The 13209-nt window shown below is 40.5% G+C and overlaps 1 protein-coding gene across 2 annotated transcripts in view; it reads left to right on the top strand.

The window, feature by feature from the left end:
• AP1S2 (adaptor related protein complex 1 subunit sigma 2) overlaps positions 1 to 12955 on the top strand; it is a 144251-nt gene extending 131296 nt beyond the window's left edge. Inside the window, exon 6 of one of the 2 annotated variants that reach the window (XR_013599880.1) lies at positions 12311 to 12443. Coding sequence is in view for 1 of the 2 variants with exons in the window: in XM_078657662.1 (XP_078513788.1) it covers positions 12311 to 12358 (48 nt within the window). In the remaining variant the exon portion in view is untranslated. Of the gene's footprint in view, positions 1 to 12310 lie in introns of both variants that reach the window. The other variant, XM_078657662.1, reaches the window with a different exon arrangement.
• The last annotated feature ends 254 nt before the right edge of the window (positions 12956 to 13209 follow it).

Here is a 13209-nt window from a genome sequence, read left to right as displayed (position 1 = left end):
TTTTTTTTCATGTAGCCAAGTAGGAATGAGTTTAGTGCCTGGCACCCTCCCCCTCATGAGCTCAAAAGGTGTTACAGACATGTTGCTATGAACAGTAGTACGGTATGCCCACAGCATTTCTTTTATCTCCTTCTGCACAGGGCGACCTGACGCTAAAGCGAGCTGCATAGTACCCTTAACAAGCCTGTTTATTCGCTCACAAAGTCCATTCCCTTGTGGGTTGTAGAGCGATGTACGCAAGTGCTTCAAACCAAGGAAAACTAAATATTCCTCCATAATAGCAGAGGTAAGTTGTGTACCATTATCCGTTAACACCATTGAGGGAATGCCCTCACGTCGAAATATCTCATCAAGGATCTTGACAGTGGATTCTGCAGTGATGCTTTTCATGAAGGCAACCTCAACCCACCTAGAAGTTGAATCAACCAAAACCAAGGCGAATTTCTCAGCATCTGTCAGATCATGAAAAGGACCTATGAAGTCAATGCAGACCTTCTGCCATACACCATCGTCTGCAATAATCTTCCCCATGCCATCTTTACTAGCACAAACCTGTAGCCTCTTTTCAGACTCCCTGCACGGTTGGTACTGCTCAACCCAACCCTTCACCTGTGCATCTACACCTGGCCACCAAAAATCAGCTTTGACACGTTTGCCAGTAAGGGTTTGGCCAAGATGGCCCTCATGCGCCAGCGCAATGATACGGGGTCTAAGAGACGCCGGAGGTACATATTTCTCTCCCCGCACAAGGATGTGCTCACCCTGTAAAGAAATTTCGTCCTGTAACTGAACGTAAGGCCTAAGAGCAGGTGAGACAGTACTCTGCCTTGACACCCCTTCTTTGCACATCTTGACTAAGCCAGCCATAACAGGATCTTTCCCCATTTCCTCAATCCATTCCCTCCTAGATATGGAGCTGGGTAAATTACTTTCCAAGTCATCTAAAAACGCGACCACATTTTCAGTCACTAACTCCTTAGGTGGTTCTTTAGTGTCAGGTAATCTAGAAAGACAGTCCGCAACACTGTTGCACCAACCGGGCAAATATTCTACACTACAAGTGAACTCTTGTATACAAACAGCAAGTCTCGCTAATCTCCCAGAGCAGTTCTTAATCCCCCCAGGGGCCAAAACCTTCAATAGGGGCTTATGATCAGTCCTGAGTGTGAAGGTGATTCCCCATAAATACACCCTGAAGTACCGAGTTGCCCACGCAGCTGCAAGAGCTTCACGCTCTATGACCGAGTAGTTCCTGTCGGTCTCACTCAGAGAGCGTGACGCAAACGCAATGGTGTTTTGTTTGCCATCCCCTTTCTGTGTTAAGACCGCACCAATCCCAAAGGAACTAGCATCAACAGTGAGGATTGTGTGATAAGACTGCAGAAAACTTGACAGAATGTTAGCATCTAATATGTTCTGTTTGATCAATAGAATGGCATTCCGCTGATCTGCACCCCAAGTGAAACTTTTCCCTTTCCGCATGATAATACGCAAAGGTTCAACCTTTTCTGCAAAGTTCTTTACGAATTTCGCATAGTACTCAACCATGCCCATAAAAGACCTTAATTTGTCTTTGTCATCAGGTTCAGACACGTTACAGATTGCGCTCACAAGGTCTTTTTTTGGTTGTATACCAAGGCCAGATACGTGGTACCCTAAGTAGTCCACTTCTTTAACAGCAAACACACACTTTTCCCTGCGTAATGTTAAACCAGCCCTTGAAAGAGCAGAGAGAACTTTGTCCAGAATAACATCATGGTCACCCACATCCAAACCATGAATCAGGATGTCGTCCTGGAAAAATACTACCCTTTCAATGTCTTTTAGTACATCCGTAATGATCCTTTGGAAAGCACTGGCTGCAGAACAGAGGCCAAAAGGAAGTCTTTTAAATTGGTAAGTACCCTCCGGAGTGATGAACGATGTAAATTGCTTTGAGTCCTGATGAAGTTTTATTTGGTGGTATGCGCTGCGAAGGTCTAATTTTGAAAATACCTTTCCTCCACCCAAACTCAGGACAATTTCATTTATGTTTGGAAGCGGAAAGCTATCCATTATCACCGCTTTGTTAAGGCTCCGCAGGTCTACACAGAAGCGCAAGGATTTGTCCGGTTTCTGTGTGATCACCACTGGACTCAACCACTGTGTGGCCTCCACAGGCTCAATTATATCATCCTCTAATAACTGTTTGATGATTTTCCTGACCTCATCTCTTGCAGAAAGGGGTATCTTCCTTGCAGTGTGTTTCACAGGTGCTACATCTCTTTTGGTTTTGATGATGTGCTGGTAACCAATGGCCTCCCCCAACTTCTCATTGAAAATACACTCATGCTTCTTAAGAATAGTTTCTAAATTATCATGGACTGTATTACATGCATTTTCAACGTCAATACACATTACAGGTGGATCAGCTCTCGGGTTCACCCTTATGTTAAGTTCATATTTGTGTAACCACCCCAAAATGGCAGGGCCATGTGGAGACACATAAACCTTCCCCTTAGTGGCCCTCCCTTTAAACTTGATATTTGCCTCAAAGTATCCAAGGACACCAATGCTCACACCCTGGTAACCCCTTAGTGTGATGTCAGATTTCACTAAAATTGAACCAGAGCAAGATGAATTGTATAATATCTTAGGGATGATAGTGTAAAGCGATCCTGTATCCACCATTAAATTGACAATAACACCATTCAATTCAAAATCTGCTTTAGGCCGAGATAAGACAACATTCTCCATTGACTCCATGTTGCCAGCAGACGTAATCATCATAACCTCTGCTTCATCATCAGTAACTTCACCCTCAACCATAGCAACCTTTTTCGAGCCAATTGTTCTACACATTCGTGCATAATGCCCTTTCTTTCCACATTTTAAACAATCCCTGGACAAAGCTGTACAACTCTTTGAATCAGCTAAATGAAAAGGGCTTCCACACCTATTACAAGACCGTGTGGTTGGTTTAAACTTGCTTGTCCCGCTTTTATTAAATGAGGTTGTGGGTTTCCCCCCTTTATTTGTTTGTTTCCCTTGTATTAAAGCTATGCTTTCTGAAGCATCTGCCTGTAGACTTGCAACTTCCTGACAACGAGTGTGTCCCAGTTGTATTCTTTTAAGTTCCTTCATACACCTATCGCTTTCTTCAGCGACTTTAGCAATGGTAATTGCTTCATTAAGGGTGGGGTTTTTAGCTGCCCACAACTTTTCCTGTGTTTTCTTGCTAAAACATTGTACAATTAATTGGTCCAGAATCATCTCATCCTGTATGTTCCCAAATTGACACTTCACAGAGAGTTCCCTCAGCCTAGAAACAAATTCATCAATAGTTTCACTTTCTCTCTGAGGAGCAGTGTAGAATTTGTGCCTGCGCATTACAACATTTTCTTGTTTAGCAAATCTAGTATAAAGTCTAAACAGAGCATCTTTGTAAACATCATCAATGTCAAGAGGCGGATTTGGCAAGTACTTAAACACCCTTTGACCCTTTTTGCCTAGAGCACCCAGTAGTAAAGCTTTCTTCCTGATGGCAGAAAACTTTGTACCATCTAAGGCTATTATATAATTCTCAAACGCCTCACACCAGTCATCCCATTCCATTGAGGGTTCACCCGGGGCACTCAGAAAAGGAACGGGCGCTTGAATAGCATTGCTCAGATTCATAGTGAATACCCAGGAGTAGTACACAAACCACGATAACAATAACTTAAATAGCCAAAATTTAAAACAGTCAGCAATGTTCGCAATGTCTTATTTTAAAGTGTGTGTGTCACTGACGTTTGAGTAACACACTGTAAAGAGATCGATTTAAAAAGTGAGTGTGTCACTATAGATTTGCTCTCGACCAACGACGGTGGTCTTTAATGGCATACGTCTTAAATACAGCGTGACACACAAAAGCGAACTTGTATGGAAGTGAGTGTGTCACTGTAGAAAGAATAGCGGTGGTATCTGTTTTTTTTTTTTTTTTTAAAGCCGCTTTCCCTTTGGCTGTGCGTTTCCCTTTTAAGGCACTCCGCCCTCCGAGCAGTGGGGCTCACTGGTATTGCCTTTCCTTCAACAACGATTTCCCTTTTAAGACCAATGGCAGCAAGGGGCGCTGTTGTCTGCGTCGACGGGCTAAGGAGTAACAGTTAACGCTCCGTCGCGCTTGGGAGAAGAGAGCCTTGAGTACACTTCCCTTCACGGTGAGTGAGTTTGAGACATACCTTCCGTTGAGGCTTACTTTCAAACCGCTTTCTCTTCTAAAATAAATCCTCCGGTCGGGTTTTCTTTCTCGCGTCGTCTTTTCCAGCAGACACTTTTCCTCACGTTACCCTCCGCCTTCAGCAGTCGCCAAAAATGTTGTAAACAATGTATGAGGCGGCACACCGGCGTCGTGTAGTTCAGGGTAGTTTATTAAGTCGCAGAGTAGAAAACCCAACCATCGTGTACAAGATCAAACGGGCAACTGCCAACCGTTAGATAGAACACAGGACATGTCACAAAGTGGAGCAGCGCGAGTACAGCGCGCGACATGAATCGTGACACAAAGCAAAGGGCGAATATAACATTATCTTTAATGATGGTTACACACACAGAAATGTTTGTTTGGGAGTATATATTTATATATATATTTAGTATTAAATATTCATGAACTTTAACATTATATTAAAGGTATATATTACAGTGTTTAAGGTTTACTAACTTAAACAGTATATATATATATATATATATATATATATTAAGAAACACTTTTTTTATGTTTTTAACTGTATTAGTGTGAAAATATTTGTTTCTGATATTTTTGTTGTAAGGATAGCAAAACGATATTTTTGACACAATATTTTTCTTATTCAATATTTTGATTCTGATGGTGTCAGTGATCCTGTCAGATTGGGTGCAATGGCACATCCATCAGTATAATGCCATGATAAGTTGTTGGTCAGGCGATTTCTACAAAATCATTTTGGCTTCCTATAGGGCAACTAAAAACCTCTGCTGATCCGGACATTTTCACTGTATTTATTTTATTGTACACTTTGTATCATTGTTTTACCATTCTAATCTGTCCACCATATTTAACATCAACATGTTGCCCATCGTAGTTTTTCACTATGCATTTTCACACGTGCCAAACCAACTATTGGCTGCTAAGCACATATGCCCTACATGTTCTTTAGTCAGTCAAATATTGTCATTTAAAAATAAAAAAACAACTGATGCATCCTGAATCTCCAGTCAAGTGTAAGAATGAAGTTATTCTCTTCTTACGGGTAGCTCATTAGAATTTTCTTATCATGCAAGACCTGCCAAAGAAAAGAGTCTGTATTTCTCTTATTTGAGGATGAGCGTGTAAAATGTAAGCGAACGTTAAACATTTCCATGTGTTTTATTTGACCTCGGCAGAAATAAAAAAGAACAGCGTTTCAAAATCTGTCTGCATTAACCAGTCACTGCTTGCCTTCAAAAGTCAAGAAATCAATAGTTTTTTGTAGAGCACCATTTTCACTTAACACCTTAGCAAATGCTAATAAATAATTATATTTCAAATCCACAAATCCCAATGTTCATTTAATATTTATATTTTAAAAAGGGTCTGTTTCGTGAATCCAAATTTATACTGAGTTCAACGTTTTTGAGATTAATCTTTCAGGAGCACAAGACTATTGGAGGCTGTATTTTGTTTTTAGCACTATGCAGAATTGCATCAGAATGCATGGTAATGAAGCTGCCAATGGCTTTTTTGGCAATTCAACTAACCGTTTCATTAATATTTCATAACTTACCCTGGATGTCTTCCTTCTTTATCAGAAAAAAATACTTGGCGGCCCTCAAATTAAGGGAAGACCGGTTTGGAACTCATAGAAGCAACATGGGCTAAATCAATTGGACTCACTTGAATTTGCACTTGTAGATGAGCTTCTGGTTGTGCCAGTGCTTGTTTTTGATGTCAGTGTTGCAAGCAGATGATGCTTTTACTAGCTGTGCAGAGAAATAGGGCACCTTTCTTCTCATGTGTGCTTATATTTGAGGCATCTTTCTCTCGAAGCATTTGTTCACACGTGCATTGTATTTTGAAATGCCTACCTCTATTATTCATTACTCTGTCTTCCCATGTGTTGTAGAACAAACCATTTTGTCCTTTGCCAAAACAAATCATTGTCAAAAGTTGTCAATTTTCCTTCTTCTGTGCTTTGTCTCTTGGTGTTTGTGTGTGCATTCTCTTTTTCTACCAGTTCACACTTTTACTAACGAATAGGGCCATTCTTTATGTAGAAAAATCTCATTGCATTGGATTCTTAAGCAAAAATGGTTTTAATTTTTCAAAGAATCAAATAGGTTGGTAAATAAGATGTTGCTATTAGGAATCCTATGTAAGGCAAGCAAGTAAAGATGTGGACACACTTGCAAAAAAATGAATGTTATCAAATTATTTAACAGTGAAGCTAATTTGGTTCATAACAGTGGTAGAAGACTTTTTGGGCTATTTGATCTAATTTAAATCTGAAGATCTTTAAAAAAAATAGTCTTCTGGTATTGTTTAATATAATCTTTCTTTTCCTTGCTTTGTGCCTTGCCTTGAATTAGGATGCTAAAGTAAGTTGTATTTTGTGGGTGATCTAAACTACCATTTTGTTTTTATGAAGATGCATTCTCCATTTTGTTTATACACTATGGCAATTGCACTAAGAACAGAAGCACCACTAAAGTACCTCATATTTAAAATATATTGACTACCAAATCAAACTGTGAAGAATATGTATTATTATACCTTCTTTTATTCTCTGTTGCCAGCTGATGTTACAATAAGCCATTTTTTTCAGAGTGGCGTCTGGTAGCATATTCTGCAATTCTGGCTTGGATGTCTCGTGGTTGTGAATTTTCTGGTCTTTAAGGAGAGGTTTTCCTGCTTTTCCAGTACATATTCCATTATTTTAAATTTCCCCAATGTATCTATCAGATGAAAATGTACTGTGTCCATCCATCATTGTGCAGCATAACATCCATAATTTAATGTATATTAATGTTTGTACTGCTTACTAATTTGTTAGCTTGCTTCATTGTTACTACTCCTTTTATACATCCTTGTACATTATTGGAGCACTACAGTCTCATTGTACAGTTGTTGTATAATAATGCTGCATACGAAGTCTATTTTCAAATTTCATAGTGTTTAACATTGATATCACCAATAAAAAGTGTAACTCAATTGTAGCTATACATCTCATATAAATGCACTTAATTGGTATGAGGTGCTCGTTGGTGAGTCTGTTTTTAGGTGCTACTCTGTGAGGCATGCTGTATTCAGGTATGGCCTTGAAGCTCTACCCACTCTCTGCCCATATTTTTCATTGGCTTGTCATTCTCCTTTAGAAACGGTAGCTTTTCATTGGTCAATAGGCTTAGTAGTCCCACCTTAGTAACCGCCTTGTCCCATTTTGTAACCTCCCATGAGGATAGCCCGTATTACATGTGTTGTTACTCTGTAGGCTTTAATTGCAGCCTCCAAGCACTATTTGCTTAAATGGTTTTCTCCTGCCTGCTGTTGCAGACAAGACACACACTCCCACACTGCTTTCATTTTTTTCTTCCATAGCACCGGACGATCATAGAGCGGCGGCCGTGCCAACAGTTGATGGGCAGAAGAATGTCATACGTTCACCCCAGTACAGAGATCTCTGCCTAAATCCATAATTTGTTTTGCTCACCATGCCATTCCAGTTTGAACCCAGCCATATGCCAATCAGTCTTGACCCTGTGCCTCATGGGAACATTCCAGCCCGAACTGCAAAGCCAGGTCCTCCCTGGACTGGAAACAAGCATCCTAAGACCGGTTTCGGGGTTTCACCCCTCTCCAGCCAGGATAGCTTGATTCCAGTGGCATGGAGAGCACGGGACCCACGTCTGGGCATACCCGTCCAACTCGGAGTGACAAATGCAAAAAACAACAGTTGATGGACAGAATGCAGAGCAATGTCATACATTCACCCCTGTACAGAGATCAGGGCCTAAATACATCAGGGTTTTTTGCTCACCATGCCATTCCAGTTTGAACCTAGCCATATGCATATCAGTCTTGACCCTGTGCCTCATGGGAACAGTCCAGCCTCAACTGCCAAGCCAGGTCTTCCCTGGACTGGAAACAAGCATCCTAGGACCCGTTTCGGGCTTTCAGCCCTCATCAGCCAGGATAGCTTGACTCCAGTGGCATGGAGAGCACGGGACCCACGTCTGGGCATACCTGTCCCACTCGGGGTGACAAATGCAAAAAGAACAATTGATGGACAGAATGCAGAACAATGTCCTACATTGCCAAATCTGTGACTGGGGTAAGTGTCTAAAAGGTGTCAGCGCTCCGTCCATCTTCTCCTTGTGTTTGCTTTGTTCGCCCTAAGTTGGCAGAGAGTGCCCAGACGTGGGTCCCTTGCTCACGTTGCCACTGGATTCACGCTAGCCTGGCTGGTGAAGGGTGATACGCAGAAACCGGTCCCATGATGCTTGTTTCTGGTTCAGGGAAGACCTGGAGTGGCAGTTCGGCTGGACTGTTCCCATGAGGCACAGGGTCAAGACTGATTTGCATATAGCTGGGTCTGAACTGAGGTGGCAAAGTGAGCTAAAGAATGATGATGGATTCAACTCAGATCTGTGACTGGGGGTGAGTGTCTGAAAAGTTTCAGCTCTCCGTCCATCATCTCCTTGTGTTTGCCAAGAAAAGTTTAACACATTTTTTCTAGGGTCAATTGGCTTGGGTGAAGGGATAGACTAATTTATCAAAAATGTCTACAAACTAGTGAAAGACTTCTATCTTTGCCTAGCTGACAATAAAGCAGTTTGCATGACTGTACTGCTGCTGTTTTTATTTCAGTCTTACCACAAGAAAACAAAACAAGCCTCGAATACTGGGGATGAGTGTTCTCCCCATAAATGTTACAGAGCATAGTCCCAATAGGTTTGATGTAGGTTTAATCGTCCGTCTAACAAAGTCCAGAATTTTTCAAATGTTGTATTTACATTTGATGTTAAGTGTGCAAAGTAGGGCTGTCCGGCATAGCTGCTGATCATCAGTGGGGTCTACTGAACTGCTGCTGGACCTTCTTCCTGCAGTCACCCTTACAGTGGAAGTTGGTGTGCTGGTAGCTGCTGCAGCGTTTCACCCCACCATTTTCTCTCCGCTCCTACCATGGCCACAACTGTGTGATGTGTCCAGGTACACCAGGTGTCTACAATAAACAGTGCCCTTCTAAGTTTTGAGTAGGTAAGGCTAAACGGTTGTATATTTGTGAAACTGTTGGAAAGTGACATATGCCTTATTCTTTGGTTTAACACCCCTTGGCTTTTCAAAGTCGGTGTCACCTGCTGTTTCAAATAAAGCCTCAAGCTCATGTTCATTTTACATCAGTGAGTTGTTGAAACCTTTTCTCTACCTTTTATATTTTGGTAACTTCTGAGAGGAATGCACTTCTAGTCACTACCATTTAAGGTGTCCAAATCATTCAAAATTAATTCACCCCGATAAACACAAAGGAGAGGGGGTTTCATCACCTTAAGTGTGTCGAAGTGTAGGTGTCATTATGATATGGCGAATTCTTGCTGCCTGTACATTTATTATTCACCTCCTGTCACACAGTAACGTGAATACTTTGTCCATGTAATTCAAGAAGCACTGAACTGTTTCTTGTCCAAGATAGGCATGCAACAAAAGAAGCGGATCTGTTGCTTTTCTCAGTTTCCAAAACTCAAGTGAACATATTCAGCTTCTGAAACATGCATGCTTGAGTTTCTTTGCTGTATAATTATTGGTGTTCTCTCACGAAGCCCATGTTGGTATGTGGAGTATTAGGAGAGGCTGGAATATGATGGGGTGGTGGATGGCAGGTGGAGTGCAGAGCAGAACAAGGCCTTCATCACTCTAATGGCAAGGAGGTGCCATCATTTTTTTTTTTTTTTTTTTGCCCAACTTTGTTATCCATTTTCCTCCTAAAGTATCCCTTATTGCAATGTAAGTCTCAGTGAAGACCTCTTTATCAAGATTGGCATCAATATGTATTTTAGTCAGGTTCTGTAAGGCATTATTGGTTTGGATTTGCTGTTTGTGGCATGTGTACCAAGTCATCACAATGTGTGTCGAGCAGAAAGCGCTACCTCAAAGGGACACAATGTTACAAGTCTTGAGCTCTGATTTTTTTTTATATATATATATATATATATATATATATATATATATATCTTTTTTTTTTTTTTTTTGTTCTGGCTCTACACAGCTTTATTGGTGTGCTGGATCTCAAATCAGTACAACTTACAAACAATAGGCAATTGGTTTGTTGGGGGGGGGGGGGTTGCCTCAAACTGCCTTGCTGGGTTGTCCATCACATTTTGGGAGTAGACCACAGCAATTCACAGATGTTTATATCAAGTTTTTACATTCAGTAATTAGTATGCAAAGTAGTCCTTTCAGGTGTGTGGCAGATGATCAGTTATGGCAGCTCCAAAGCCACCGCTGTGGATACTTACTGCAGTCTTGGCTTCCCTGCAGGTAATGTGCTAGGTAAGCTGCTGCCATGTTCCATCCCATCGCACCGATGCTCCTTCAATAACCACAATAATGGAGGCCATTTAGTTCCTGGAGCAGTGCTCACCAAGAAGCTACCAGACAGCATAACAGATGAGGGATGCATGCTCTGGCTGCTATGGATTGCCTATGCACATCAAGAAGGCACCATCTGTTTGATTTTCTGTTTTAATTCCACCTGTCCCTATAACCAAGTCTATAAGCCTGCTGAATATTTAGGGATACGGATCCCTCAATCTCTAAAACTTTGGCAGTAATAGATTGGTAAAAAAAAGGATAGGGTCAGAACCTTCCAGCCCTTCTGGCGAGCAGTAGATCTTGAGGTTGTTCTGCTGTTTTGATTTTTGAGATCTTCTGTCCGTTTTTTGAGAAGTGACACCTAAGTTTCCAATTGATTATTATTGTATATTGAGTCTTGGGGATGCCCTACATGTTGCTCAACCACAATAATTCTGTTATCCATGTGTGCCCATTTTTCTTCTAGCGTTTGAAGTCTCTTTAGTTTCTGCAGTAGAAGGTTTATTGCTTGGATTTCCACTAGGAACAGTTCCATTGAAACTAGAAGTAGGTTTTAGTGGCGAAGGAGGGTCCTTTTTGCCTTTATTTGTAGAATTGCTGGAGCTATAAGCTGTTTTAGTTCGAAGTTTGGATGGCACAGTAGACCGCACAGTAGTTGAGAACAAAGTTAGTAATGTTAATTTTAGAACAGTGGATTCTTATGTAAAAGATGCTGATTCTTCCATGCAGTCTGAGAAGATGGATTCCAGAGACCAATGTTTCCAAGAATGTGACACCCAAGATAAAGCAACCAACTTTGGATTTCTCGTGTTGCCAATAGAGGAAATGCATGAACCTGAGCAGAAATGTGTGTCTTATATACTAATCATGACAGATATTGCTGGGTACAACGCTTAAGGCTCCGCAGCATGCATGGTGAACAACCATTTAATAATCTGGCACAAATATTGTAACAGAGGAGTTGAATAATGGTGCCAAGACACTAGATTGCATAAAAAGACCACCTAATTTGATAGTGGAATAGAAGACCGATGCACATAGCAGATGTCCAAAATTCAAAATAAGGTAGGCCAGTTTCAGGATAAAAGGCAATAAATAAATGACAGTATTGTATTTTAATTTTGAAACTTTCATAGCAGTAAGTGTAGAAAACCTCTATCATTAGAGCAGTAGTTTATCACATGAGTGCTTGTTGGGAGCCCAACATGGAAATCGTGCTGAGGAATAAAGCAATGCATATGGTATTGTTTAAACTGTCCACGTCCTAACACTCCTTTTCAAGGTGGAGCATTTTAAGGAAATAAATCCTTACTTGTAATTAAAACATAGATTGTAAAGCCGTGGTAAACTTTTCCCTTTCCTCCTCTGTCTGCTTGGAGCCATTTGCCCCACACTGCCCAAACTACCTCTCCCGACCCTCTTCAGCAACTGAGCAGCTTAAGTATCTTTTTGGAGAACATTGCCTTTTCTGATCTGAGCGATTCAAACCCCACATTATGAACGTGTGTTCTCTTAACTACGAAATAACATTGCTCATTTTACATTGTGTGATTTCGTTTATGATTAACCTTCTTAAATGTGTAAGAATATACCTCTTTAAAATATACCTCTTTAAAATTTGCAACCATTTCAGCCACATGGAGTAATACAATTGGTGGTTTACTTCGTTATCCGATCTTTACTATGCACGGCTTTCTAGCACTGATTTTCTGACCGGTTGATTGTTTTCATATTTTTGCTTTGCAGGAAGCAGAGACTCCCCGAAGCGTGCTTGAAGAAATTGGGCTGACATAAATCGTCTCGTGCTGATGATGTCTTTTGTCATTCCTCTTAACATTTCACTGCCTTCAGTTTGTTGTTCAGCTTATTATGTACTACGCTGTCTTGTCAGTATTACTGTGCTGCTAAATTGCTTCTGCCAGGCCTCCAACAAGGAACGAAACAAAAACAAATGTAAATTCCTCTCATGATCAGAGAACAAAGTATTGCACATTAGGATTAAAAGGGACTTTTGTTCTACATTAGTATTTTCAGACAATGTGATTGTATAGTAATCACATTCGTAAATAAACGCAAATATTTTTTTTTAACTTTAAAGTAACAGTAAAGCTTTTGACAACACTGCCCACAGCATTACATAAGGGAACCTGGGTTTATGCAACCAAAGAGGTATTAGACGAAATGAACATGTTTTTTTGTTTGCACAGTCGAAGTTCAGCATTGTTTCAAAATTGTTTCCATTGGGGTAAAGGGATTACAGTTTTATCTGTTTACTTCTGTTGTTTTTAATTGAAACCAAAGAGTTGTACTGCAATTATACTTGCATTTTTAATTTGATCCTGCACACAGCTACAAATATATCTGTAAAAACCACACTCAAACTAAGGGGAATAACTAGCAATGTTTATTGTATTGGTAGTTCAGATATACCTTAGCTTTTGCCAAGTAACATATGGAAGATTACACCGTTAATATTATTAGTTACAGTTTATTTCTTGAAATGCCAGGACAAAATTTCACAATGAAAAATGCATCTGTGCATTTCTACAAAACTCCAGAGTGAGGATGAGATTTTTGGGATGTTTGTGGACAACGTATTTTTTTTTAAACCATACATTCAAGACAGATTATGGTGTGAATCCTTT

This window comes from Lissotriton helveticus, chromosome 8, assembly GCF_964261635.1.
Source record: "Lissotriton helveticus chromosome 8, aLisHel1.1, whole genome shotgun sequence".
In the NCBI taxonomy this organism is placed as follows: Eukaryota; Metazoa; Chordata; class Amphibia; order Caudata; family Salamandridae; genus Lissotriton; species Lissotriton helveticus.
The sequence above is the reverse complement of the archived record's forward strand: the minus strand, read 5'-3'. Positions and strand labels throughout refer to the sequence as shown.